At 56.5% G+C, this 21,750-nt stretch overlaps 11 protein-coding genes across 11 annotated transcripts; 4 read left to right on the top strand and 7 right to left on the bottom strand.

Moving 5' to 3' along the window:
• Positions 1 to 258: 258 nt before the first annotated feature.
• On the bottom strand, positions 259 to 944 carry DL89DRAFT_68957 (uncharacterized protein). Its single transcript, XM_040891980.1, has one exon. It carries the CDS (start codon positions 741 to 743, stop codon positions 339 to 341), a length of 405 nt encoding a protein of 134 aa, XP_040740308.1. The 5' UTR covers positions 744 to 944; the 3' UTR covers positions 259 to 338.
• Positions 945 to 1,712: 768 nt separating this feature from the next.
• Positions 1,713 to 2,888, top strand: DL89DRAFT_68955 (uncharacterized protein). Its single transcript, XM_040891979.1, has one exon. The coding sequence runs from the start codon at positions 2,001 to 2,003 to the stop codon at positions 2,778 to 2,780; it is 780 nt and encodes a 259-aa protein (XP_040740307.1). The 5' UTR covers positions 1,713 to 2,000; the 3' UTR covers positions 2,781 to 2,888.
• DL89DRAFT_68964 (uncharacterized protein) lies at positions 2,780 to 3,875 on the bottom strand. Its single transcript, XM_040891981.1, has one exon. The coding sequence runs from the start codon at positions 3,607 to 3,609 to the stop codon at positions 2,998 to 3,000; it is 612 nt and encodes a 203-aa protein (XP_040740306.1). The 5' UTR covers positions 3,610 to 3,875; the 3' UTR covers positions 2,780 to 2,997.
• Positions 3,664 to 6,577, bottom strand: DL89DRAFT_325086 (WD40 repeat-like protein; the record flags this gene model as incomplete). The annotated part of the gene is made up of 3 exons (XM_040891503.1): positions 5,085 to 6,577; positions 4,850 to 5,059; positions 3,664 to 4,815 (listed from the first exon to the last, which is right to left on the bottom strand). Exons 1-3 carry the CDS (start codon positions 6,531 to 6,533, stop codon positions 3,664 to 3,666), a joined length of 2,811 nt encoding a protein of 936 aa, XP_040740305.1. The 5' UTR covers positions 6,534 to 6,577.
• Positions 6,578 to 8,538: 1,961 nt separating this feature from the next.
• On the bottom strand, positions 8,539 to 11,040 carry DL89DRAFT_270229 (uncharacterized protein). The gene is made up of 4 exons (XM_040888623.1): positions 10,562 to 11,040; positions 10,370 to 10,460; positions 10,272 to 10,317; positions 8,539 to 9,601 (listed from the first exon to the last, which is right to left on the bottom strand). Exons 1-4 carry the CDS (start codon positions 10,619 to 10,621, stop codon positions 8,650 to 8,652), a joined length of 1,149 nt encoding a protein of 382 aa, XP_040740304.1. The 5' UTR covers positions 10,622 to 11,040; the 3' UTR covers positions 8,539 to 8,649.
• A 715-nt stretch (positions 11,041 to 11,755) lies between these two features.
• On the top strand, positions 11,756 to 12,431 carry DL89DRAFT_270227 (uncharacterized protein). Its single transcript, XM_040888622.1, has 2 exons — positions 11,756 to 11,867; positions 11,896 to 12,431. Exons 1-2 carry the CDS (start codon positions 11,808 to 11,810, stop codon positions 12,235 to 12,237), a joined length of 402 nt encoding a protein of 133 aa, XP_040740303.1. The 5' UTR covers positions 11,756 to 11,807; the 3' UTR covers positions 12,238 to 12,431.
• A 211-nt stretch (positions 12,432 to 12,642) lies between these two features.
• DL89DRAFT_270226 (uncharacterized protein) lies at positions 12,643 to 14,703 on the top strand. Its single transcript, XM_040888621.1, is given in 3 exon segments — positions 12,643 to 13,211; positions 13,231 to 14,041; positions 14,103 to 14,703. 3 exon segments carry the CDS (start codon positions 12,769 to 12,771, stop codon positions 14,631 to 14,633), a joined length of 1,785 nt encoding a protein of 594 aa, XP_040740302.1. The 5' UTR covers positions 12,643 to 12,768; the 3' UTR covers positions 14,634 to 14,703.
• Positions 14,675 to 15,869, bottom strand: DL89DRAFT_270225 (WD40 repeat-like protein). Its single transcript, XM_040888620.1, has 2 exons — positions 15,069 to 15,869; positions 14,675 to 15,031 (listed from the first exon to the last, which is right to left on the bottom strand). Exons 1-2 carry the CDS (start codon positions 15,825 to 15,827, stop codon positions 14,723 to 14,725), a joined length of 1,068 nt encoding a protein of 355 aa, XP_040740301.1. The 5' UTR covers positions 15,828 to 15,869; the 3' UTR covers positions 14,675 to 14,722.
• Positions 15,870 to 17,106: 1,237 nt separating this feature from the next.
• Positions 17,107 to 18,043, top strand: DL89DRAFT_270224 (mitochondrial carrier). The gene has a single exon (XM_040888619.1). It carries the CDS (start codon positions 17,124 to 17,126, stop codon positions 17,886 to 17,888), a length of 765 nt encoding a protein of 254 aa, XP_040740300.1. The 5' UTR covers positions 17,107 to 17,123; the 3' UTR covers positions 17,889 to 18,043.
• A 132-nt stretch (positions 18,044 to 18,175) lies between these two features.
• On the bottom strand, positions 18,176 to 19,645 carry DL89DRAFT_306690 (MFS general substrate transporter; the record flags this gene model as incomplete). The annotated part of the gene is made up of 2 exons (XM_040890904.1): positions 18,919 to 19,645; positions 18,176 to 18,655 (listed from the first exon to the last, which is right to left on the bottom strand). Exons 1-2 carry the CDS (start codon positions 19,342 to 19,344, stop codon positions 18,176 to 18,178), a joined length of 906 nt encoding a protein of 301 aa, XP_040740299.1. The 5' UTR covers positions 19,345 to 19,645.
• Positions 19,646 to 20,014: 369 nt separating this feature from the next.
• DL89DRAFT_260312 (NAD(P)-binding protein) lies at positions 20,015 to 21,064 on the bottom strand (the record flags this gene model as incomplete). The annotated part of the gene is made up of 1 exon (XM_040885771.1): positions 20,015 to 21,064. The coding sequence occupies one exon, from the start codon at positions 21,062 to 21,064 to the stop codon at positions 20,015 to 20,017; it is 1,050 nt and encodes a 349-aa protein (XP_040740298.1).
• Between the last annotated feature and the right edge of the window lie 686 nt (positions 21,065 to 21,750).

Genomic DNA, 21,750 nt, shown 5'->3' with positions numbered 1-21,750 from the left:
GCGAACCGCAAGAGCGATTTTTGCAAACTAGAAAACGGGGATCGCCCAACACTGCCATGTCAAAGGCTGGCATTGACGTGCTTGTATTTTTAGAATATGCAAGTTGGGCATTCTCGATACGTGCTTTTATTGGACCGCATCAGGGTGTCATTCGTCAGATGAGCCCGCCAGCTGCCTAGGAAGGAGCTTCCTAGAGACCCTGTCGGCCCTGGGGGCATCTGGCTTGATCTGAAGCTGCCAAGCAATTCTCCAACCTCGTACTTTGGTATTTATAGACCGCTGGAGAACCTTATATTTTTGGACTGGAATCTTGGCGGCCGTGATAGACGCTGCAGTCCCTAATACCCCAGGCGCCTTGCCGGATATTCCTTATCACATATTGTGCGGGCTGATATCGTGCATCCCAGATAGGGCGCACTGGCACCGGTACATGAACAGCTACGCCATGCAGATTCAGCCCCATCTGGGCGCTCAGAGCCAGCAAACAACGGCACTGTGATCGGATTTGTGGATCGGATTAGCACTGACCTCATCGTGCATATTGTCTCCCATTTGTAAAACATCCCGCCGATCTTACATCTCAGACGCACTGGGTGCCTAGGACGGCTTGGGTTTTGAAGCAGCGCACTGTATGTATGATCGGCATGAGCCAAGGGGCACAAGTCGTAGATATCTGTTTGAAGAGACCCATGTCTCATATCCCTGGCAAGTATGCTCGCGATAGCGATATAAGCCGAGCGCATTCTGGCTGAGCAAGCAGCGTCTGTTGCTCGTTTCTTTGCATTCACCGTTTGCTAGTATCCACTTTCACACGCTCTGCACGCAAAAGCTGCATTTCGACTAAATATAGGAGCACAACAATGTCCGTATATGGAGGCAACCGTACATGCGCGCAAATCACACAGCGGCAGCAGAAGCTTCTGATGCAGTGCTTCTGCCACAAGCTGTACAACACACAATTTGTCAAATACCACAACTGGAAGGACGAGGTAGTGTGCACACGAGACGACCGCACGACGCACATCCACCTGGCCAGCGAGGTGTGCCGCGACTACAGAAGATACAACTGCCCGGGCGTCAAGATCGGACCCGTGCAGGAAAACAACGAGAGAGACGGCGGGGTCCACAATGGGTCGTATCGGGTGTCAGCCGGCAGGCTCATGGTGCTTGGGATACTGGCGGTATCGTGTCTGATCACGTAGGGCGTATTTTGATTGCCTGATCCTGGTATCATCAGGCGGGAGGGGGTGCCTAGATGGTTCAGCCGCCAATGGGCTGGGCTTGTTGCGGCGATTGCGTCGTGCCCGATCCTGCTGCCCTTCTGCGGATGTCCGTCGCGGACAATTTCGGGTTTCAAGTGGGGAGGTTAAAAGAACTGTCCTTTTGCTCCGACGGACTTCGCTAATAAAACCCATGTCATGCATGGGAAAAATGGTGTCTTTGTGGCATTGCTGGACATCTCTTGGGAAGGGCACTGTCAATCAGCAGGAAAATTCAGACAATGTGCATACTGATCTTCCTGTACCCGTATTTTACAGGCTCCGGGAAGATTCTCGGTATGTCTGAATCCAGAGCGCAGCAGAGATCCAGAAATGCGGCATGCATGGTTCCGAACATGGTGATTGCTGTCGTTTTTCAGAACACGCATCCGGACATGCACATGGGTTCCACCAGACCCCCCTGTTTTTATGTGTGCTCTACATGTTGGGCTGTGCTTGTGTTCCGACCCGACATTGTTTCAGGTCGCTCCACTCTGACCCCTTAAACCACAGACGCCCAATAGGCGACAGGCAACATACATGCACCACGCCTGGTTTCGATCTAGTATTTCCAGAAGCGCATACGTACTATCTGAGAAAGGCAGTGCATTCAGCGGAACATTCATCCTATCCAGGCTTTTATAGGCGCTTGTTTGTGAGTCCGGTACAATGGCATCGGAGGATATAAAAGCGTGCTGAGCGGGCCCAGTGTTTGGGAGTTTGTGGCAGAACTGGTTTTGTATGTGTTGTTCGGACAGGAAATACATTCAGCAGCTCAAGCACATCGGAAAGAAAGAAAAAAAGGCTGGGGAAGGGAGAGGAGGGCGTAATCTGTGCGTCAGGTGCTTGTGTCGAGCAATCTTGCAATGTCGGATGAACAGCAGGGAAAGGGAAAGGGAAACGGAGGAGAATGGCTGGAAGCTCGACACAATCACCAAATGCCGTTTTAGCGTAAAAAGCGAGGCCAGGACATGCCTGGCACCTCTCTTGTTTCTCCTATTCCCTACAATACATACTTTTTCGCTAGGCATTAATACACCCATGAGCAACGCACTAAACATCAAGCTCTCAGGAACCGGCGCGGGCACCGGCCAGCCGGCAGCCACGGACGTGGACAAGGAGACCGGGCGCACGGAGGCAGCCGGCTACCCGCTGACAGCCGACTGGACCGACCCGATGTACAAGGGCCATGGCGTCGGCCACCGCGACCCGAAGACCGGCGCGCCGGTGCCGGCCACACAGCACATTCCGACGGACGGCGAGCTCAACCCGCAGAACTACATCCAGGTGCTCTCCAGTGACGAGGACCCGGCAGCGGTGCGGCAGCGCACCAAGGACGCGTTCCTGAACAAGTACAATGTCAAGAAGGCCAGTGAGTACCGCGCAAACTACTACAGCGCAGTTGGCAAGATCCAGAGGCGCTTCGGAAACCGCGAGCAGGGCGAGCTCAAGATCGAGCGCGCCGAGCTCGAGAGGGCCGCATACCAGGTCGACCATAGCGACGTCCACTTCCGCAAGTAGTGGTGTTCATTCTTTTTTAGTGATAGCCATGTAGCATGCACTGAGTGCATGGCACGAGTTGGTGGGGAGGCGGGGCTTTGGAAGGTCTCGATGGAACAACCCATTGAGCAATGGCCGCTTTCACGCCCACCCCGGCAGCTCTTCCGACATGCTCTCGCCACACATGTCACGATGATGGCAAAGAGAAATAAACGCATATATTCAGAAACCAGTAAGCTCAGCCCTGGTACCGGTGGAACGGATCAGCATTCCTGACAATGGACTTGTGGCCGCCAAAAACGACCTTCTCGGTTGACTGGGTGGCCCCACCGCTATATCCCATCTGCAGCGGGCTCTGGTACTTGTCGCCCTCGCGCAGCTGCTTGTCAGTCCACTGGCGGTGCTGCTTGTCGGCGAGCTTGGGACCCAATGGGGGTATGCGGAAGCCGCGCTTGGCGGCATGGCGCGAAAACGAGAAAATGGCGTCGACGACCTGCCCGGGGTTCTTGGCCTCGAACAGGTCGACGGTCTGGAAGAGCTCGTGGGACGGGCAGCCGAGCTCTGCGGCCACAGTCAAGAAGCTGTTGATGTTTTCCATCTGCTTGAAGGCCAGCCGCGAGGCATTCGGCTTCAGGCGCCCAGGCACCACGGCGTTTGCCAGGTGCACCAGCACTGTGCCGTCGTGCAGCGCGTCCATGAATTCACCGTCAACCGGTGCACCGATTGCGTCGGCTATGTATGCGCGCGCCTGCTGCTCGCGGCCAACATCGTACTTCGCCTCCAGCTTGTCGCGCAGCTCCTTGTCGTAGCCGTAAATGGGGACCTCGTCGTCGGGGTTAGTAGTGTTCATTTGGAGAAAAAAGTGTAGGAAAGCAAAAAGTGCAAGAAAGCCAGAGGAGAAAAACTAGGCCTTGAGCCCCGTGAACTTGCGCTTTGCAAGCTGGGAATCCAGCACGGCCTGGATCTGGGCCTCGTCGAAGAACTCGGCGGTGGCATTGGCCTCCCACTCGGTCTTGAGGGCAGTCAGAGCGGCCAGGTTGAAGCCGATCTGGTCGCGCTGGGCAGCGACGGCGGCGCGCAGGTGGGAGCGGATCGAGTCGAGCCGCGGGCGCATGGTGCGCGTAGCCACGAGCTGGTTCTGGTGGGTCTTGAGCAGGAAGAACAGCACGCGGCTGGTCAGCGGGGTGTTCCAGCGGCGGCGCGCCCACACATCGACATAGGCAAGCAGCGCCAGCACACGCGCAAACGGCAGCACCAGCAGCGCGTCCTCCAGCTCAGCAGCCCGCACACGCTCGACAGTCCGCAGCACATAGGCGTCGGCCGTCAGCTTCTCGAACTGCAGCACCGGGTGGACGTCGGGCGGCGGCGGTGCCAGGTGGGGCATGCGGCGCGTCTGCTCGGCGTACGCGTCCCACTTGGCGCGCTCGGCGTCGGCCAGGTCCAGGGCCTCCATGATACGCTCGCCGGCCTTCAGTGTCTCCATGGTGGCCCGGCCAGCACGCTCGGTCTCGGGCTCGCCGTCCTCGTCCTGGCCCGTGGGCGCGTGGTCGGTCCGGTCCATAGCCTCCTCCAGCCCGCGGTCATACAGGGCCTCCAGCTCGCGCTCGCGCTCCTCCTCCAGGAACAGCGGTTCCTCAGTTTTGTCCCACACACGCAGCGAGCGGTCCTGGCATCCGGCCGCCACAAAGTTGCCGAACTTGGCCACGGCCAGCGCCCACACGTCGCCGTGGCTGCCGTCCAGGCGCTGGATGCGCTGGAAGTTGTCGCCGTCCCACTGCTGCACGACCTTATCCTTGCCAGCTGAGAAGAAGTAGTGAGTGCCCCACACAAAGCGCACGCATGTGACGGGCTCCTGGTGCGCTAGCAGCGACCGGTGGCAGTCGCCAAAGTCCAGGCCCCACAGCTTGACCGTTTTGTCGGCCGACCCAGTCACCAGCAGCGTCGAGTCGGACGAGATGTCCAGCGACATCACCGGAAGCTTGTGGCCGTACAGCGACAGGAAGAACTTGAGCGTGTCGGCGTAGAACACCTTGACAGTGGTGTCCAGTAGCGACACCTGCCAGCAGCCGCGAGTCGGGCGAGCACTTGACTGCCAACACATCGTCCGACATCTTCAGCGTCCGCACGTGCTCCAGCGTCATGCGTCGCCGGCTCACCACAGCTGAGTCGCCCTGCGCGTCGCGCACCAGCTCAAAGTCCCAGAACTTGACGCTCTTGTCGGCACCGCCGGTCACCAGCCCGCTGCCGTCGGGCTTGACGTCGATTGCCCAGCACGCCGCGCCCTCGTGTGCATCGAATGTCTCCACCAGCGCCTGCCGCCGGCACATCGTACAGCTCCAGCACACCGGTCTTGGTGCCCACCACCACAAACTGGTCGCCGGGCAGGAACGCCACACACAGCGCCGGGCCACATTCCAGCGTACGCACACACCCGCCGGTCTGCACGTTCCAGATGCGCAGCGACCGCCCGGCCGCCGACGCCAGCAGCTCGTTGTCGGAGCTCAGCGCCAGTGTGCGCGGCTCGGCTCGATGTCCCAGCATGTCCACTGCACACACCAGCGACGGATCGGCCAGGTTTGCCTTCTTCGTTGTTGTGCCCGGCGGCGGCACCGGCACGCGCCACACGCCCAGCTGGTTGTCCGTTTGAGCAACCAGCACATTCAGTGCCCCTTGCCGGTGCAGCACCGCCGCATCGGCCTCGCCTGGTGCAAAATCAAACGACGCAGCCTTGGCGCTGGTCCGCACCAGCTTGAACGCCGTCAGCTCGTCGGCCGCCGTGATCTCCGGCTCAGCCTCGTCGTCCATTGCTGCGTCGTCGCCGTCCTTGCGCTTCTCGCGGCTGCGCTTCATCCGCCTTGCCAGCTTCTTCTTGATCTCGGCGTGTGAGCGTGCCCGGAACACCTCCAGCTGCCGGTCGCCGCCCAGGCACCCCAGGTACTGCCCCGACGGGTGGAATTTCAGGCTCACCACACGGTCGCGGCTCGCCCGCTCAATCGTCCCGTACTCGCTGATTGCCGCCCACCGCCGCGCCGCCTCCTCCGCTGACTCGTTGTGAGGCTCGCCTGCCATCGCATCGAGCTTCTGCCGATCCACCGTCCACACGCGCAGCTCGCGGTCCGCCGTGCCCGTCACCAACAACCGCTGGTCGTTGCTCAGCGCCAGCGACCACACCTCGCTGCGGTGTGCCACCAGCGTCTGCACGCAGTGCTGCGCACGCAGATCCCACAGCTTCACCAGCGTGTCCTTGCTGCCCGTCACAATCCACCCGTCGGAGCTGGCGTGCAGCGCCGACTCTGCCTTGCCTGACCCGCCCAGGAACACTATCGCCGTGATCTGGTCCGTGTGCCCGCGCAGCCGGTACAGTCCCACCTCCCCTACCACGTCCCAGACAATCAGATCCGTGTCGCGCGCCCCGGATGCAAGAACCGTACCCGTCGGGTCAAACTCCAGCGCCGACACTTGCCCGCGGTGCCCGTTCAGCACCACCCGCACCGCATTGCTCTCTAGGTCAAACAGCCGGATCGACCCGTCGCTGTACCCTACCGCGTAGTCCGTGCCGTTGGGGCTGCGGGCAATGCATGTCACCTCCGCCCGGTTGTCGCTGTCTGTCCACCGGGCCACCTGCGTGCCCTTCTTCACGTCCCACACAATCACATCCTCCAGCGCCGATGTCACCGACAGCTTGCCTGTACTATCAAACACCGCGTTCCCGCTCGGGCTGCTGATGACGCCGAATGGCCGCCGCGCCTCGTACCGAAGATATGTCTTCACCATTTTATTGTGCTTTTTGGAATTGATGCTGAAAGTGAAAGGGAAACTGTGGAAGCTCTTCAGAAGAAAAAAAAAAGTTTGCTCTATTGCTTTTACAGCCGATCGAGGTGAACTTTTTCCAAGATCATCGATTACCGCTGTGATCAACTGATTCTTCGCATGTAGGCTGTTTATGCTGGTGGTGAGCATGTCTGCCATACATATCCGCACCATCACAAAAGCTCCTTTTCTTTGTAGGTTTACTAGAGAGATGTTTAGAAATATTTTGCCGGACCCTCATAATAAGGGCTGCGGTTTGGTGGAACGGGTTCGCCACAAGCTGGTTCCGCAGCTTCCGTGGCCTTGCCCACACTTGGACCAGCTAGAGGCTATTGGCAAGTGATAATATAGAACTGGACACTAGTGTGCTTGTGTTGGCAGAACGTTGTATAGTATGGCATATATCACTCGCTCTGTGCTTGTTCAGGGGCGGTCTCGAGAACCGGTGCCTGGCTTGTGAGTGCGTCAAGAAGAGAAAAAGGATTAACTCACTCTTTGAGCTAAAAGCAAGTTCCGGCGAAGGACTTTGAAATCAAATGCCAATTGTCACAAAGCAAATCAGGGACGTCTGTGCCACCTCTGGCTCATGTACGAGTCTCACAGGTGGCTCAGGACACGCGAGTACGCCTGGGAGGTTAACCCGGAGGCACACCTGGTCACACATACAGCGGATATGGCGAGATGGAATGAAGGGTATATAATGCGCAGATCACTGCTCGACGATGAGCCACCTAGCCTCAAGAAGCTTAAAGAGATAAATTTCCAGTTTTAAGCGGAGTAATGAGGTTCTTTGATATTGTGACCTGGGGCGATAGCACAGTTCTTGGTGAAATTTGCGACCCTATGCTGCATTATCCAAAGCTGAAGCTAATCCAGACTAGCCGACAGTTCACTGGTGCTGTGCGGCAAAGGCTTGTTGAAACTATTGGGTCCAAGATCCGGAACGTTCAGGAGTTCAGATGGCTTGATCCATAGCATTTCGGTAGTATATATTACCGCCTATCTGTATCATCTTTTAATTTATTCAATACCACCCATGTCAACTGCAGCAAGACACTCAAGATGCTGAGGTTCTTAGCAAATTTTTCGACGGACTCTGCACTGGCTGTCAAAGTCCTCGAAGTTCAGCCATCATGCAGCCAAACGTCACCTTCATCATCTGAAAAACACGTGCCTGCAATGCACGCAACAGAGATAGAGTTTGCATTATAAAAGCGCCAGCGCGCCTCGATGTATCAAGGGAGCAGAAGTAGGATTCCCATGCTGGTTAATCTCAGGCAATGAAGTGGGAAGCGAAAGGCATTGTTGACTAGAGCAGGCAAAGGAAACACGGAGCAGCTGTTTGAGGAATGATGATGTGGCAGATCCCAGAGTATAAATTGTCCACATGGAGGGCGAAGGAGAAGGGAGGCTAGGCTGCTGAGTAGCCGCGATTTAAGGGTATCGAGTCAAGAGGTTTTTCCTCTCGCCTCTTATCCTCATAGTATCGTTCATCCATATACCTTCTCATAAATTCAATAATGCTCTCTCAACTGTCCGGCCCAAGCTCTCTTGTTCTAGGATTCGATGTCTCTAATGGGACCTTCACCTCTACCTGTACTCGCGAGCCGGAGGATTTTGATGCGAGAGCAAATAGTACTTGGTAGGTTTAATTTGCAACTGGTGTAGCTGCTTACACAGTGCATCACCCACCTAAAGACTTGCTGGGAGGGCACTATAAATGCGCAGACTCGCCTGAGACAGGAAGTCATGTTTGCGGAAGAATCGACACATGTGGTTTTATGAGGGGCATCATTTTGAGAGTATATGGTAGTGCTGAAGAAAACTGGTATAATTTCTGGACACAGGTGCTTGGAGTGCAAGCATGCTGATGCAGCAAAGATCATCGTATCATGAAATGGTTTCTGAAAGCAGCTGGCAATCTTGCCATTTCATTCCCTGCTACATTGACATGTAGCTAGTAGTATGGTAAAGATAAAAGTATATTTATGTACACAAGGCAAGCCACCTGCCAACATTGTGGTAAGAGTGGTAGCAGGCCAGAGACTAACAGGCACAAAGGGTGGTGGTCACTGAGAACTTATCCGACAGTGATAGCCGTAAAATCGGGATTGGTGGAGCTGGCCATGGGCGAAAGGCGTGGCGATTGCGCGGGCGAGGCAGTGCATCCGGCAGCAGGCTCAGGGTCTGTCTGAGCCGAGTGCTCAGCAGTAGCGGCTGCCTCTTCGCTCTCAGCACCGGGGGTCGCCACCCGCTTGCACAGCGGACAGGTCCGGTTGATGTGCAGCCACTCGTCAACGCACGACTGGTGCATGTGGTGACCGCAGGGCAGCAGACGGAGCACATCACCATTCTCATACTCGCAAAGGCAGATGGCACACATATCGTCATTGGCATTCTGTGGTGTGAACTCCGGGATGGGGCCGGAGAGCTGCTTTTTGTACATATCCATGTCCTCGATGCGCTGCCGGCGGTTCTTGGAGAACCGGTTGGCAAGGCGTGAGAACGAGCTCATGAGGTGGATGCGCCCAAAGCCGTACCGCCTATGGTGCGACTGCTCGGCAGGCAGAGAGTGCAGGGAGGTCGCAGAGTGCGATGCCTGCGGGCACTGTGTGTGCATGGGTCCATGAGAGGAGTGCTCGTGGATCTCGCTGCCCGCAATCTGGCTGTTGAGCTGCACGCCGTGCAAAGACGGCGGCGAAGAAGCCGAGATTGTTGGGAAGGCGGGCTCAGCGAGCGGGCTGGTGTACTTGACAAGGGGGATCTTTGAGATCTCGCCAAAGTCGGCACCGCGCTTAGCATAAATTCCAAATCTAAAGTGGCGCATGAGGATGAGAATAAGGGGGAAGGAGACTATGAGTAAAACACACAGGAGAACCGGTGTCGCCAGGAGGAGATATCCCAGGATTATATAGACCAGCGAAACGTGGTAGAGCAGCGGCGCCTCCCGTGCGCAGTTGGAGCTGGTGAAGACAAAGTAATTGCCGAGGATAAACACAACCAACGCACCAACGTCGAGTAATTTGCGCAACCTACAGCGGATGGGAAAACTTTTAGTTTGGGGATGCGCTGTGACTCAGGGCACCCAACAGTATCACCACCACCAGGCTAGAAGCAGGCCTGGTCTCGAGGGGACGGCGGCTGCTGCCGCAGGTGTCAGACGCAGGACGTCGGAGAATATCGCAGCCCATCTGCGGAATGGCATGACGGCGCTAAATTCCATTAGCTCCAGCGTGCCCATCGGTCGCGCCAGTCCCCGACAGAGTATCCTAAAGCGGGATGCCGGCTGGAGCGTGACGGGTGTGCTCAAACTCCTTAGGACGCTGCTTCTATCTACCGTCTAGAAACAACAACATGGGCATGCAAAAATTCGCCGCTATCCGTCGGCCCAGCGAAATTGTTGCTGGCCCAACCACGGCAGGCGGGCCTGCCGATTGGGGAGTGATAGACGGAGATATGTGGGTGATCGTCCAGTGCTTGGTTGACGGAATGTAAGGGGCCAGCTTTGAGCTTCCGCGAACGATTCTCCCATTCACCCGGTCAAGCTGTGTTTTGCAGTGTAAGAGGGAGACGCGTGCAATATCGCCCCTCTCCATTCTCGGCCCGCACCGGGCGTGCGGTAGTCCCTGGTGTGAACGGGCCGGGCGGCGAATTAATGCTGTTAAAAATGTCTCATGTATGGCCATATGAATGGAAGCTTACCGGTTCATCCACGCCCCAACGCCCACCGACGCCCACAGCTCGTCGGCTGGAAACAGTCCGGTGTATGACATATAGTGGATAATATATCGCCATCCGACAGATATATGCTATCACGAACGCGCGCAGCGGGCGGTCGCAGCGCTCGTTATCGCTCGCGCTAATCGCCAGGATAATGATGCCAGTGAGAATCTAAAACAATAAATGGCGCGCCGAGTGATAGGAAAATTTAGCGTTGACACCTTGCGCATACATGAAAAACGTGCACAGGTCCGGCGGATGTTTCTGCTTACCTGGGCTATCGCAAAGAACACCATGATGGCGAACCGGAATTTAGAAAACAGCGGCAGCATGTCAAAGCTCATCCACAGCCGCTGCCACCGGGTGCGCTGCCTGGTTGACCTTCGCGATGTGCGTCGCGATAGCCCCGTGGAGGCTGCGGTGACTGGCGGCGGCAGGCTTGGGTTGCAGGCCTGCTCTCGAGAAAACCGGTGCTAGCATCATCATTATGCGTGGCGATAGGGTCTGGGTTTCGGAGCTTTTCATGCTGCGCGACGCCCAAATTATCCTTGCTGCTACTGTCGCTTATTTTTTGAGTGTCGCTGCTGTGACACCCTGCCTGAATATCCGCCAGCGTCGGAGAAATAGCGTGCTGCGGGGTGCTGCTAGGCGGTGCCTCGTTGGCGGGCCCGCCGCACCACGAGGTCGTTTTGGCTGACGTGGTCATTTTGCGAAATTCCAAACACCGAAAAAGAGAAAACGTATATGCAGTATACTGGCAAGTGGAAGAAAAGGAGACGGCGGTTGAGAAGAGTTGAGAAGTTGTCGTCACGATGTGCGCGCTGCCTGGTCATATCAGCAATGAAAAGGGACCCCACCTGTGCGGGGGCCGCGGGAGGAGCAGGCTCGCCGCCAGTCACGCACTAACCGCCTGGCAGCGCACATACGAGCCAGCAAAGCTGGGCACCGCGACAATGGTTGGCAGCATCCAAAATTAGCTTGATGTGCATCGCAAAGAGCTGGCAAAAGGGCGGAATGCGCCTTGATTTCCCTCTATAACCCCTGATAATTAAAGCGAATAAAGACTGCTACTGTTTAAGCTCTCCGAACCACTCTAGCTGGCAGCGGCACACCAAGGGACAATATGTGAAAGGAGGAGTCCCACACCCACAATATAGAATACATTAATCATCGCTCCATAGCTCCGCACTGGTGCTCGCTTAATTTGACTGGGATATGAAATGACGTTAATATAGACTTTGGAGTGTCTGAGAGGGTGCAGTAGTCTGGCGAGTGCCAGGAGAAACCTCCCCACTGGCAGTTCCCAAAGAGATTTGTGCAGAGCAGTAATCCTCGGGCGCAGAACTGCGGCTGGTTGACAGGGGGTGAAATGCCAAGGACAAAACCACGGTGCAACAGCAGTCAGCAGCTTGGTTTATAAATGAATCCAATGCCGGGCAGCACAGAATCTGTATGTCGAAATTGGCCAGACACCAAGCCTCGTAAATACAATTAATATAACCTAATACCACATACATCATGGACAGCAGCCCTGGAAAGCTCTACCCATCGCACCCATTCACGCTAGCGGACGTTGAGGTAATGCGCACGATGCGCCTTGCGCCAGACGCGTCGCAAGTTCCGGATGATCATAGCGCTACAGGTTGTCCTATCATTGCTCATTCTACTCTGGATGGTGTACATTGCAACGTCGTACGCATCGACCAAGAGCACGCGCATCGAGTGGACCAATGACTGGATCATTCTGGTTAGCGCCCTCTTGATCGTCGTCAACCTTGCCAGCATCGTCATCACGGTGCGCAAGTACCGCGGGACCGTCTATTTCTTGAAGGATCCCAGCCACCCACCGGATCTCATCTTGTCTGGCGACCTCCCGTCAGGCGTCACCTTCTGGAAGACCAAGAAGAAGGCGGTTTTCGAGAAGGATGTGGAATGCGATACCAAGTGAAACATTTAGGCTGCCTTGCGTTTTTTCTTCATTTTCCTTCCACCGCCCCACGCTCTCTTTTTTTGCGACATTATTCACCCACACAATCTCCTACTCTAGCACCTGCATCTGTTACTTACTTTCAAACTTGCGTCCAACTAATAATTATCTGTTAGAAACATTTACTTTCTTGCTTCCAAGACAATAATACCCCCATGTCCCAAGCAGCCCCAGCATCAGCACCAGTGCAGATTGGGCTGGTGACAACATACCAATACCAAATGCACAATGTGCGTGTCAGGCTTAGCAGCAGATCTGGATCCCAGAATCAGCCGATCAGCCCTGTTCAACGCCTGTGCGAGGCGAATTGGCGCTACAGAATGTGTTGCACTGCGAAATTCTGACACCTCGCTTTTTCTCCCGCTAGTCTTCATTTTCAGTCCTCTTCTTTCAGTGCGATTTGTGTCAACGCTGGGGGAGCGGGTCTATTCTCTTGATTTCACAGACACATACATTTCACCTTGCCTGTTTCAGTGGTTTGCTGCGGTTTAAATGAGCAATTTTTCAATTCGTGGTCGAGGCGGACGCGGTCGCGGTGGTGGTGGTCGCGGCGGGTTCAATAATGGCCATGGCGGGTTCAGCAACAACAACCCTGGCATGTTCACGATGAATAACGGAGGTGGCAATGGAAACCCAGCCTTCGGGTCGCATGGCGGCAACTTTGGTGGGCAGCCCGATGGACCTGTGCAGGTGTCAATGAAGGGCTGGCAGGGCGGCACACAGGACTCGCTGTACAAGTTTCTGGACCGCAAGCTGTCGACTCCGGCGCAGATCATGGACTCACACATCCAGAACGACATCATGTACATTACAGTGCCGAACCAGGCTATTGCACAGAGCCTGCTGAAGTTGAGCGGGATCCGGTTTGCAGGCAACAAGCTGACGCTGCAGATACCAAAGAACCCGGTCAAATTCGGAACAATGGAGTGCAGGAGGTGCATCGGCCGGCGGCAGCAGCTCGGACATCAAGGACAAGCTTGTTGCGCTGCTGCAGACACGCGTTGACAGGCAGGGTGTGGCACTGGATCTGTCGAATCTGGCGTCCGACCCGATTATTATATCGATGGGTGCCGATCCGCTGCACTCGGGCAAGATATATGTGGCGATCTTAACCGTTGCTTCGCAGATGTTCCCAAACATCATCACAATGAACCTGGCCAGCAACGGGCTACACTCACTCAAGCCAGTGGCGGATCTCGGATTCAAGTTCCCGAAGCTGCGGAACCTGTCGTTGGCCAACAATGCGCTATCTAACTTCCGCGAGCTGGACTGCCTGTCAACCAAGGGCTCGACAGATCCACTGCAGGAGCTCGTGGAGCTCATCCTGGACGGAAATCCGATGCGTGAACAGGAGCTGTCGCGGGTACCCGACGGATCAACGTACATTAACCAGGTCCACGAGCGGTTCCCGACGGTCAGCATGCTGGATATGAACGCGGTGACGCCTGTGGCCCAGCCTGGATCGGCTTCCAGAAACGGTGGCAGCAATGCTGTAGCCAAGAACAAACAGCTGCCATTCCCTACAAAGCCGTCGTTTGTGGAAAACAGCGAGATCGAGCAGCTAGCGAACGGCTTCATTGCCGGCTTCATTGGGCTGTATGATGGCAGCCGCGCGGACCTTGGCAACATCTACGACGCCAACGCGCAATTCTCATTGATGGTCGACACGACGCACCCGTCCAGCGTTTCAGCACAGAACGACCCGCGCAGCCAGAAGCGTGTGGAGCTGTCGTCGTACCTGAGCATTAGCCGGAACATGGAGCGGGTCAAAGGTGCGAGCAAGCGAATCAACTCGCTAATTGGCGGCAACCAGGCAATCGTGGCAGACACTGCTGAAGCTGCCAGCCACGCGGCACCCGATGCAGGACGCGCAAAAGTTCAGCTTTGAGGCATGGCAGACCGAGGTCCCGAGCTCTACTGGATCGCAGGCAGCGATCATTGTCAACTTGCACGGCGAGTTTGATGAGCCGGCGGCGACGAACACACTTTCATTTGACCGCGTGTTTGTACTGATTCCGGCGGTTCCGGGGTCGCCAGCTGCGATGGCTGGGTGGCCGTGTGCGATTCTGCACGATCAGCTCACAGTGCGGCGCTACAACGGATTCGAGAACTGGCAGTCTGGCGCTGACCAGGCCACTTCAGCGGCAGCAGCGGCTCCGGCTGCTGGTGGAGGTGTGGACCAGTTCGGTGGCCTGGCAGGCGAGCAGCTGGCTATGGCACAGGCGCTGCAGACGCAGACCAAGATGAACGCGGAGTGGACTGTCAAGTGCCTGACCGAGAGCGGCTGGAACTACCAGCAGGCGCTGGCAACATTTGAGCAAGCGCGCGCCCAGCTGCCCCCCGCTGCTTTTCAATAGGGCAGCATTTGCAAGTCGCTTTCTTTTTACATTTTTTGGTTGTCACTTCAAACATGTATCCGACAAATTTGTTTACTCGATTACAGCACTCAGTAAATATCGTTAGACGCAGCAACGCAGGTGAGTCGCACGTCGGCGTTGTACTTGGCCAGGGGCTCGGCCGTAAGCTCAGGCACCTTTTTGGGATCAGGCTTGCTCTTCGGGTCGAGCACACCGACTAGATCATCGAGCTTCCACGCCTTGATGTACCCATCTGACGACACTGACGTAATGACCGTGTGCACAGATTCGTCGGGGAACGTCACCTCAACAGCGCTCAGACCCTTGATGCGGTTGTCGTGCAGCTGCGCTGTTGCCAGCTCGTCTCCAGCGGTCGAGTAGATGTGCATGCGCTTATCCTGCGATCCGACCAGCAGGAAATCGTTGCCGTTAAACTCGGACAAACAGGATCGAAGTGATACGCTGGCGCGACGTCACCATGGCCACGGCGTCGGGCTGGCCAACACGGTAGATTTGGATCTCGGTCGCATACGCAATGGCATACATGGCGCCAGACTTGGACCATTCGACCAGCTCTCCCGCCTGGGGCGTGCGCGTGCGGCTAGCTTTCTGTCCCGTCAGCAGGTTCCACAGGATCATCGATCTATCCAGCGACACCGAGAGTGCTAGCTTGCCAGACGGGTGGATCGCGATATCGGTGACGGCAGCCTTGTGCGCCTTTAGCACCTTGAGCGGCTCCCAGTCCTTTGAGCGGAAAATGCAAATGGCGCCGTCGTCGCTGGCCGTCAGCAGGTGCGTGTGGCCATGGAACTGCAGCGAGGTGATGGATCCCTTGTGTTCGTGCAATGAGCCAAGCTCCACGCGCTTCTTCAGGTCGTAGAGCTTGACGATTTCGTCGGTACTGCCGGACGCCAGGAAGCGGCCGCCAGCCGAGACTGCCTTGATGCAGCCAATGTGCGCCGGGAAGATAAACCGCGGGGAGAGCGTCAGCAGCTTGCCAACGAACCGCGCCTCGATGCCGTACAGGATCCGCTCGTATGTGCCAGCTGTGATCAGGAACGTGTCCTTGGCGGGTGCTGTCTCGCCGAGCGCGGGGATGTCGATGTCAGCTGTCTTGGGCTCTGTTGCGGTCTTCTTCGCCTTCTTCTGGTCGACCTTGACCCGCTTCCGCCTGTGCTCTTCCTTGGGTGCCATTCTGGATTGCTGTGTCGTCGTATAGAAGGGGGGAGGTTGTGGAGGTGGCAAAAGACGAAAAATTGTTGCAGGCTCTGGCTCAGGCACTTTTTTGCCAGCCTTGATCTGTTGGGTCCGGTAATCGACTAACGGATTACATCTCAATGGCAAACATCGCCGACCTTGTTCCTGGTGTGCTCGGGCGCAGCTGCTCCGATCAGGCAGTAGCAACTGAGGGCGGGAGGACCTGCCAAGTCCTCCGGCGTCGGTATGCGCCGCGCCTGTGTGAAACATCGCGATGGTTTTCATATGCCTCTCAGTAGGATCCGAGAAGCAGGCTTCCTTTATCGGCGCTCTCCCGAGCCACAAATGAAAATTTTTTATGTCGGGTGTGACTGGGTTTTCTGGCTGGGCGGGTGGGGAAGGCGAATCTTCCCGCAGATCGCTGTTTGGGCAACCACAGCTTTAAACGAAACAGGGCTTGTGCTGAATCGTTTATCTCAATCAGCCGTTCTGGCACTGGACAGTTTAAAAGTCTCTCTTTCTCTTCTGCAGAATTCCTACCTCGGCCTCTTTGCAACCCCCAATTTATTCCCACACGCCCTGTCGGTGCACCCTCCTTTTTCTTCTCGTTCTTTCAACCTCATAATGGCCGGCGAATCCACCGTGTTGGTAAATTCTGAAGTTCAGTCGGTGCCCAAGTGGAGCTCGAGGTACTGGTTCGGCAACCAGGATATCACCTGGCTCAAGCATCTGATTGCTGGCGGTATTTCAGGCGCAGTGTCGCGCACCGTCGTCAGCCCGCTGGAGCGCATGAAGATTCTCTTCCAGGTACGTCAAAGGTGTTTATGACTCGTCTGGTCTGGGGGCTGGGGAGGGCTGGCTCCCTTGGCTACTGCACCGCTGCATTTTGCCCAGCCTCTCCATGCTTTCTTGGGATATGGCTGGCCAAAGGAGGTTGCTGGGTGATAGACAGATATTGCTGTGTCCTGCGGTTTCCGAAATGCCCAGGTGTGGGGGATACCAGTATGGATCCGCGATTATGATCGGCCGCCCTCCGTGTACTGGCAAGGACCGCAGCCCACGGATGGTGCCTGTTTGGATGTGAATGCCGTCCTCCCAATCGCTTGCATCCTCCGATCAGGAGTTGCAGCGGCTGTTGTTTCCCATGGCTTGTCACCACATGCATCATGTGCGGCCATTTTTTTACATACAGCTAATACTCCACGCCATACCGGCTACCCATTGTGCAATTCTTAGGTGCAAAGCAAGGGATCAGGAACCAACTACAAGGGCGTGGTGGGCACGCTGGCGAAGATGTGGCGCGACGAGGGCTTGGCTGGGTACATGCGCGGAAACGGCACGAACGTGGTGCGGATAGTGCCGTATAGTGCAGTGCAGTTTGCGACATATGAGCAGCTCAAGAAGATGCTGATGGAGGAGGGCAAGACGGAGCTCGATACGCCGCGGCGACTGACTGCGGGCGCCGGTGCTGGCATTGCCTCGGTGGCGGCGACCTACCCGCTGGACATTGTGCGCACGCGGATCAGCGTGCAGACGGCCCAGGCTCTGGCCAACATCGACAAGCTGCCCAAGGACGCGCGCGGCCGGCCAGTGATCCCCAAGATGCCCGGCATCTGGAAGACCTTTGTCGAGATCTACACCAAGGAGGGCGGTCTGCGTGCAACGTACCGTGGATTCGGTGCGACCTTGGCCGGTGTTGCTCCGTACATTGCGCTGAACTTCCAGTGCTACGAGGTGCTGCGCAAGTTCTTCACGCCTGAGGGCGAGAGCGCGCCGTCGGGTCTGCGCAAGCTGGTCTGTGGTGCTCTGGCTGGCTGCTGTGCGCAGACTATCACGTATCCGTTCGATGTGCTGCGTCGCCGCATGCAGGTCACATCTATGTCGGGCATCAACTACCGGTACTCCAGCACCTGGGATGCCGTCAAGCAGATGATCAAGTCTGAGGGCGTGCTGGGCTTCTACCGTGGCCTGGTGCCCAACTACCTGAAGGTTGCGCCTGCTATTGGCGTTAGCTTCTGGTCGTACGAGCTGTGCAAGGATGCGCTCAAGTCGTGGTAGGACGCTACATAGTCGTATTCTTTTTCTTGGATTGATGGACGTGGAAGGAGCTGGCGCGGATGCTGCTATGTGCAGCAGTCTTTTTGCCACCTCCTCTCCGCCCTTTATACGCTTCTGGTTTTCTTCTGTAACCCCCATTTCCGTTACCAGATTCACGAGAGCTGTTGCGCTTCTGTGAATGTTACAAAAAGTCGGTTTTTCCTTTATTTGCACCAAATAGATAAAAATTACATATTTCTGAGGTGATGGTAAATGTACCATGGTATTGATATGCTTACAGGATGACTCTATACCTTCACCCTGAGCTTGCGGGTTATCAGCACGCGCATTAGCAGTAGGAATACCAGTGAGCAGACGGGCAACGCACCCATGTACCAGATCGAGCTTGTGTAGTTTGTGCGGTGGCCGACGTTGTCCAGCAAAGCGCTCATAGGCGGCACCCCCAGCAGCCCGCCGATGAAGTAGCCGATGAACAGCAGCCCCATGATGGATGGCAGACGTGCCAATCCGAAAACCTGAGCAGCGACCACTGGAATCACGCTGACAATGCCGCCAATGGCGAAACCAAATAACAGGTCGGTGACGTATAGCATGGCAACAGACTCGAACGGCAGCCAGAACACCAGCAGCGCAACGCTAGCCAGCACAGTATTCAAAATCATCAGGTTCAGTGGGCCTGTGATATCGGCCAAGAACCCGACAGCCAGCCGGCCGACGACACTGAGCCCGTTCATCAGCGTATCCATGTTTGACCCCCAGTTCTGCGACTGGATGCAGGACCACGACGCTGTACGATGGGACCTGGAAGAACGGGCCAAAGTACGTTGCAATGGCAAACACAAGAGCGCACAAAAACATGTTGAAGCGGGCGTCTTTCAGCAACGACCAGTCGATGATCTGCTCACTCTTGTGCGGCACCAGGCGCACGCGCATCCAGGGGCTAACTGCCAGTACTACGCACATCGATATAATCCCGGTCACCCGCATAGCCCACGGTCTGCCCAGACTCTCGATCATCGGCCTGCGTGGCCGATGTCATCCACATTCCGCCAACCCCGCTTCCGGATAGTGCAATGCCCGTGGCCAGGCCCTGGTGCTTTGTAAACCACTGCGCAGGCGTTGCAGTTGCCGCCACAAACGGAAATGCCGCGCCCAGCCCGTACAGGAACCCCTGGGTCATCATGAGCCCCGGCACGGTCGTGCAGTACGAGCCCCCGATGAACGCAACCCCCATGATAAGCGCGCCGACCGAATTGAGCAAGCGTGTGTCAAAGTGCTCGCACAGGAATCCGGAGAACACGCCGCCAAGCGTCATCACTAGGAACTGCACAGTGCCAATCCACGAAATGAGCGATGTCGAGACGTCCGGGAACTCATTGAGCTGGTAGTGCTGCTGGAAGACGCCGTATGCGTCGTTGATGCCGATGGAGAGCATGAGTGAGAAGAAACACGACATTACTACAAGCCAGGCGTACACGCCGTTGGGCGGCTTGTCAGTGGCTTCCTGTGCGCGCAGATCGGCTTGGGCGACAAACTCGACAGTGTCCCAGGCCGGCCTGTCGCCGTCCGCGGGGTTAGCCTCGGAGGTTTCAGGCTTCTCGTGGGTTAGAGGAGCTGTACTGTGGCCACCCGGCGACGGATGGCCGGTATGCAAGGTCGATGCTCGCTTCCTCTATTCTGGCTGCGGTCATCCTTTCTGACTGGGTCTTGTGATTCTCTATATTACTATAGTTGACTGCAGAATTATCGCCTGCAGATACTAGAAGCTATATCGGGCGGATTGATAGAGGGGTAGCTGGAATATCAGACGAAAGTAGTGTACAGCAGAGAAGGCAAGGTGCCTCTCCCACCATCTATGCTCCATCTGAGCAGCGTGGCTGGCCGCCATTAATACCTTTGCGAATTCGAGCGGCGACAGCAGGATCCTCCCCACTCCCTCCAAGCACAACACCACAACAATCAACGTTCTGGCTATATTAGCCACCTCATCTGACTGCTGAATGTGCAAGCGAAAAGAGAAGTAAGGCTGGCTGCCATCGACGCCTCTGAGCGCAGCAATGGGGAAGAGAGAGAAGCCAAGCGGAGGCGCGCCCTCTCGCCAGAATCCTCTGCAGGAGTGAGACATGCTACTGCGAATACATCTCGTGTGTAATCTGGATCTCGTTTGTCAGGTCGTCGCCGTCCAGTGACGCATACTGGAACTTGGCCACCTCGTTTGGCAGCTTGAAACTGATCTCGTTAAGTGCGTACCGCCAGATCCGGTCGTGTGTGTCGGGCGACCGCATGAATTCAGTCAGCGGCAGGTTCTCCAGCCGCTCGCTCATCAGGGTGCCCGAGTGTGCTGGCCCGAACTCAGGCTGGATTGCCACGTACACAACTGCCTCCGCAGCATCGTAGGCCGAGACCGACTGCGAGTACAGCCACGGCCGCAATGTGCGCTCGACCCACGCCAGCAGTGGAAAGTGCTCAGTATCCTCGACTACAGGGTGCGGCACCATGGGGCCAGCCGTGATATGGTAGAACGCCTGCTCGTGGTGGCGCTCGGCCAGCGACAGAGTCGTGGCGTCGAGGTACAGCCCCATCGACGAGATGGTCTCGAGGTTGCTCTTACCGTCCATGCTCAGGTTGTCGATATCCAGGCTGCCTCGGCTACCAGCGCGCAGAATATTGATCACCCGGCTTCCGGGCCGCTGCTTTAGCCACGGCATGAGCCGCTGGATCACCAAGAATCGCGACAAGAACAGCAGCGAGAACCACTGGTCCAGCTGTTCCTGTGTCTTCACTGTGCCGCCCAGAATCGAATACGTCGACGAGCTGCCGTAGCACCCCGCAGTCAGCACCAGGGCATCGATTCCTCGGTGCGTCTGAGCAATGGCTGTATCGAGCTGATCGGCAACCTGCGCAGCCTCGCTCAGTAGGCTCAGGTTTCCGAGCACATGGCTGAATGTTGCCTTGGCTGCTAGCGGCGAGTTTGCACGGCAGTTGCGGAGCACAATATCGCCGGCCTTCTGCGACCGTCCGACAAAGGTCACGGACGCGCCCAGCTTGGCGAACTTTTCTGCTGTAGCGGCGCCTAGTCCGCGTGTCCCGCCTATGATCACGACATGCTTGCCTGTGCAGTCTTTGGCGTTGTTCTTTTCCTGGAACCGCTCAATGTACTGTGGAATTCCAATCATTCGAAAGAGCGCTAGTGTGTAAAATGGCAAGAAAGGGCCAGAAGCGGTATTAAATCGCGTGCAGACTGGCAGCCCCATTCACTCGATTATCGAGCGGCAAATCGTGGAGCTCGCAGCACGAGCGCTCCTCTGATGGGCTGTAGACCAGCTTAGGCCCTTCTTGAGCCGTGGAGCACATCCGCCGCAGCTAGATGAGCGACTGAGAGTGGGCGAGGGCACGCTGGAGTGCGTGCGGGCGGTGCTTGCAGCCCGGGCATTTGTGAAACACGCGGTTGGGTTTGGCAAACCCAAGCCGCGGTGGCTATTCTGGGCCAAAGTCAGAGCACTTTGGAGCACGTGTAACCATGCCAACTCAGTCGGTAGTAACATAAATAGCACAGGCGCAGCGTATCTCTCTCACTCGCGGTGCAGGAAAAAGGCAGTACTGCAGGTAGAGTCAGCATTGAGGGGAGATGATGTGTAAGCACTGGCTAGATCCCCCCTCCAGCTGCAGAGAGATACAATGCGTGCGAACAAAAAGGCAGCTCCAGAGCGTGGCCGCCATCGATAGCGTCGATGCCCCTTTGCGACTACCCACATGCGTGCAGGCTATAATTATGACGTTGTGCATAAATTTCGCCATGTCAGTCTCTTTCAAACACCTCTGATCGCCGCCCAGTCCTCTTCTTCTCCTCCACATGCACGGC

Source organism: Linderina pennispora, assembly GCF_002104995.1.
Source record: "Linderina pennispora strain ATCC 12442 chromosome Unknown DL89scaffold_16, whole genome shotgun sequence".
Classification (NCBI taxonomy): domain Eukaryota; kingdom Fungi; phylum Kickxellomycota; class Kickxellomycetes; order Kickxellales; family Kickxellaceae; genus Linderina; species Linderina pennispora.
The sequence above is the reverse complement of the archived record's forward strand: the minus strand, read 5'-3'. Positions and strand labels throughout refer to the sequence as shown.

Bases quoted from the DNA above. Each gene is read 5' to 3' on its own strand.
- DL89DRAFT_270225 (XM_040888620.1), bottom strand. From the start codon at position 15,827: ATGGCACCCAAGGAAGAGCACAGGCGGAAGCGGGTCAAGGTCGACCAG. The intron at 15,032-15,068 runs GTTTAACGGCAA...GTCGGATCGCAG, and splicing joins CTTCGATCCTGTTTGTCCGA to GATAAGCGCATGCACATCTA.
- DL89DRAFT_270227 (XM_040888622.1), top strand. From the start codon at position 11,808: ATGGACAGCAGCCCTGGAAAGCTCTACCCATCGCACCCATTCACGCTA. The intron at 11,868-11,895 runs GTAATGCGCACG...GCCTTGCGCCAG, and splicing joins TCACGCTAGCGGACGTTGAG to ACGCGTCGCAAGTTCCGGAT.
- DL89DRAFT_68964 (XM_040891981.1), bottom strand. From the start codon at position 3,609: ATGAACACTACTAACCCCGACGACGAGGTCCCCATTTACGGCTACGAC.
- DL89DRAFT_68955 (XM_040891979.1), top strand. From the start codon at position 2,001: ATGTGTTGTTCGGACAGGAAATACATTCAGCAGCTCAAGCACATCGGA.
- DL89DRAFT_270226 (XM_040888621.1), top strand. From the start codon at position 12,769: ATGAGCAATTTTTCAATTCGTGGTCGAGGCGGACGCGGTCGCGGTGGT. The intron at 14,042-14,102 runs GTCAAAGGTGCG...CAATCGTGGCAG, and splicing joins TTAGCCGGAACATGGAGCGG to ACACTGCTGAAGCTGCCAGC.
- DL89DRAFT_270229 (XM_040888623.1), bottom strand. From the start codon at position 10,621: ATGCTGCCGCTGTTTTCTAAATTCCGGTTCGCCATCATGGTGTTCTTT. The intron at 10,318-10,369 runs GTCGGATGGCGA...GACTGTTTCCAG, and splicing joins GTTCGTGATAGCATATATCT to CCGACGAGCTGTGGGCGTCG. The intron at 9,602-10,271 runs GTAAGCTTCCAT...CATCCGCTGTAG, and splicing joins GTTGGGGCGTGGATGAACCG to GTTGCGCAAATTACTCGACG.
- DL89DRAFT_68957 (XM_040891980.1), bottom strand. From the start codon at position 743: ATGCGCTCGGCTTATATCGCTATCGCGAGCATACTTGCCAGGGATATG.
- DL89DRAFT_270224 (XM_040888619.1), top strand. From the start codon at position 17,124: ATGTGGCGCGACGAGGGCTTGGCTGGGTACATGCGCGGAAACGGCACG.